A 3,721-nucleotide genomic window follows, 5' to 3' on the forward strand; every position below is an offset into this window, starting at 1 on the left:
TGCCTTTCGATTTGTTTGAAAACCAAAAGAAGCGTAATAATATTAAATTGTACGTACGCCGTGTCTTTATCATGGACAACTGCGAAGATCTCATTCCCGAATATTTGAATTTCATCAAAGGTGTTGTTGATTCTGAGGATTTGCCATTGAACATTTCTCGTGAAATGTTGCAGCAAAATAAAGTCCTAAAAGTTATTCGTAAGAATCTCGTTAAGAAAACCATGGAACTAATTGAGGAACTTGCTGAAGATAAGGAGCTTTACAAAAAGTTTTATAATCAATTCAATAAAAACCTCAAATTAGGTGTTCACGAAGATAGTAGCAATCGTGCCAAAATAGCCGATTTCTTACGCTTCCACACCTCGGCTTCTGGCGATGAGTTCTGTTCACTAGCTGATTATGTGTCACGTATGCAGGATATTCAAAAATATATCTACTTCATCACTGGTGAATCCAAAGAACAAGTGGCTGATTCGGCTTTCGTTGAACGAGTTAAAGCGCGTGGTTTTGAGGTAGTATACATGACCGACCCAATTGATGAGTATATAATCCAGCATTTGAAAGAATATAAGGGCAAGCAGTTGGTGTCTGTAACCAAAGAAGGCTTGGAATTACCAGAGAATGAAGCTGAAAAGAAGAAACGTGAAGAAGATAAAGCTAGATTGGAAAATTTGTGCAAGCTTATGAAATCGATACTTGACAGCAAGATAGACAAAGTCACTGTGTCAAATCGTTTAGTTGAATCGCCATGCTGTATTGTCACCTCTCAATACGGCTGGTCAGCCAATATGGAACGTATTATGAAAGCCCAGGCTTTGCGTGATACCTCTACCATGGGCTACATGTCTGGCAAGAAGCATTTAGAAATCAATCCTGATCATCCCATTATCGAGATATTACGACAAAAAGCTGAAATCGATAAAAATGATAAAGCTGTGAAAGATTTGGTCATTTTGTTGTTCGAAACTTCTCTACTGTCATCTGGCTTCTCCCTGCAAAGCCCTCAAACCCATGCCAGCCGCATTTATCGTATGATAAAGCTTGGCCTTGGCATTGACGACGATGAACCAATAGCTACTGAAGATGCTCAAAGTGTCGGTGATTCTCCGCCGTTAATGGATGACACTGAGGACGCATCCCATATGGAGGAAGTTGATTAAATTCTTTATTCGATGGAAATAAAATTCGAAAAAAACTACAATTTCTTGCTTTTCCTTTTGCGCTTCTTTTACTAAAACCTGTTTACTACTAACAATATTTTTGAGAGTCTGTTGATAGAGAAGTTTTTTTACTATTTCTATAAGTTTTATCCCCTTAGCACTCTGCCCTCTGTTCTTACGTCGTGCAGCGATGGAGACTTGGACGGATCTAGATAGTTTGCCGCCGAGAACACTTATGAAGTAACTCCTCTTTTGTGACTGACAAAGACTATAGAAGAAGAGGCGATTAGACAGAGAGCATTTTCTATTGCTCAAGAGTACATACGGGTCTTAAAAGCCCCGGAACGCAACATTTGTACCCTGTTTTCATATCAACTTACTATTATGGAACTATATATTAAAAATTAGACCACTTTGCAAATAAAGGCTTACTTTCCGCAAGAATGGTTGCGACCAAGAGCTTCAAAAATTGAGGCGCATGTTCAAAATTCACCACAGTTAATTGTTGTTTAGTGTAGTTTATTTTTTTTTATTAAATTACTATGTTTTGATTTTCATCATGAAGAATTGAAAGTTAGAACTTTTTGTCATATGAACTTAAGTTTTCGTTATTTGAGCGGGTTTAAAAAATTGCCCCATCTGGCCCGAAGTGTTCGCGCCGATTTAGAATGTCGAATACTATTATTTGACACTTTTACAGAAAAATTTCGAAAGTTTGTCGAAAAAGTGGGCCGATCCAAACCAATTTCAATAGCTTTCGTCCTTGGGTCAAAACACGTCCTTGGGTAAATTGAATGCAAGTTCACGTGGACGGACATACAGGCTTAGGTCAATTAGGAAAATGATCCTGAATCGACCGGTATAATAAGAAGGGTCCATCTTAAGTTCTTCTGCGTGTCATATACGTCCGCACAAACGTAATAGGCACTGTACCACCTGCGTAGGGTATAAAAAATACTTATTCGATTAACCGAAAAATAATTTCCTCCTTATCTTCTTAAGTATGAGAGCTTGCTGGCAGTACGTATGTATCTCTTAATACCACATAGTTGTGGTTACACGATGGAGAAATTTACACTTGCGGCAGGTGTGTACATATGCATCAGTCATAACACTCATAGCAAGAAGTTTATAAAAGAAAAGAAATATCTAAAGTACATTTGAATTCATTTAAAAGTTTTCTACTCTTGTTAATTGTTTTGTAAACCAGACTGAGTTTCTGTGAATACATGTTTCTTGAAAACTTTCGTTATATGCATAAATGTTTTATTGCCTTGATGCTCGTATGTTAAAGTGCCAGCTTTTGATGATGTACTGTCTTCGAAGCACAATGTGTTAGGCATATACACGTGGTTAGGCAGTAATATTTTAGTAGGAGGTGGTATTTTTACTTTACGAAATGAGTTTTGATAAAATATTTTTATTGGCTTAAAGTGGTAAGTGTCATATGAGACGATGAAGAGACGACAAATTTAAGAGTCTGTATTTCGAACGATTCTTCGCGGCGCGAAAAGTTTTATCTAATAGTATTTCGACGTTCTAGATTAATATGGAAAATTTGGTTTGGATGGGCAAATTTTTTGAAGTCCTCTCATATAACCGTTCTTACGAAAACTAAATCTTTGTATGGTAAAAAGGATTATTTTCCAATATATCATAACAGTAGTGATAAAGAAATCAAAGTTACCGGATTTGGAAATAGTGTGTAACTTTTGATGTGTGATTACCGAAACGAGCGGATAATTGCACCAGGTCAAGTGGTATGCAGTATTTAATCGTCGGCCTTGCCCGGTGTTAATGTCATAACTTGTGTTTTCTTTATATTTTCTTAGCAATTTTTTTCAAATCCATATTTCATTATTTTTTGTGCATCAAACGTCCGCAGCTTCCTAAATCCAACTCTAATTTCGTAAATATCAAATTTTTATACTCATCACCAATGGATGGGGGTTTTGTCAAAACATTTGCAACGCCCAGAAGGAAGCATTAGAGACCCCACAAAGCACCTATATTCTTGATCAGAATCAGATTCTAAGTCAATTTAAGCATTTCCGCCTGTCCGCCTGTCCGTCTGTATAATGTCTGTTGCGAACATTCTCCTGGCCGCAAAAATGAAGCTATTAACTTCAGATTTGGCAGAAGCATTGAAAGTTCTTGCACCCATTTTGGTACTGAAGATAGGCCAAACGGGTCGAAGAACATGCCCACAGCACCACGTAAACTGAGAACACCTCTGTTTTTCCAACTAAATGAAAAATGGTTTTTTTTTGCTTATTTGCTCATAAACTACAGCAAGTATATGTACAAAAATATGTTCGCATATCCTGTGGGCGATGCTGTACCATTTGTGCATTAGAATAGAAAAAATTGACTATGCCTACCCAATATTATAGTGTACCAAAATTTAAATATTTTTCAAAACCCTTGGAAGGCGCAGACACAACTTTCAAAAACACCATAAAATACACACATTGTTGGCCAGTTACAACTCTCGTGTCTCATCATTTTGAAAGTAGGAAACATCAACTGCGCCCACTCCATATTATAGAGCATGCGAATTT

General features: G+C 37.1%; 2 protein-coding genes across 2 annotated transcripts in view; both read left to right on the forward strand.

Annotated features, from left to right (window-relative positions):
• LOC119633303 (probable serine/threonine-protein kinase cdc7) overlaps nucleotides 1-3,721 on the forward strand; it is a 153,780-nt gene that overhangs the window by 149,018 nt on the left and 1,041 nt on the right. The gene's annotated exons all lie outside the window — the stretch shown is intronic.
• LOC119633304 (heat shock protein 83-like) lies at nucleotides 9-1,278 on the forward strand. The gene has a single exon (XM_038026797.1). It carries the CDS (start codon nucleotides 72-74, stop codon nucleotides 1,158-1,160), a length of 1,089 nt encoding a protein of 362 aa, XP_037882725.1. The 5' UTR covers nucleotides 9-71; the 3' UTR covers nucleotides 1,161-1,278.

This window comes from Glossina fuscipes, unplaced genomic scaffold (assembly GCF_014805625.2).
Source record: "Glossina fuscipes isolate IAEA_lab_2018 unplaced genomic scaffold, Yale_Gfus_2 2, whole genome shotgun sequence".
Lineage (NCBI taxonomy): Eukaryota > Metazoa > Arthropoda > Insecta > Diptera > Glossinidae > Glossina > Glossina fuscipes.

What these genes read in the sequence shown, in the direction of transcription:
- LOC119633304 (XM_038026797.1), top strand. Translation starts at nt 72, where the DNA reads ATGGACAACTGCGAAGATCTCATTCCCGAATATTTGAATTTCATCAAA.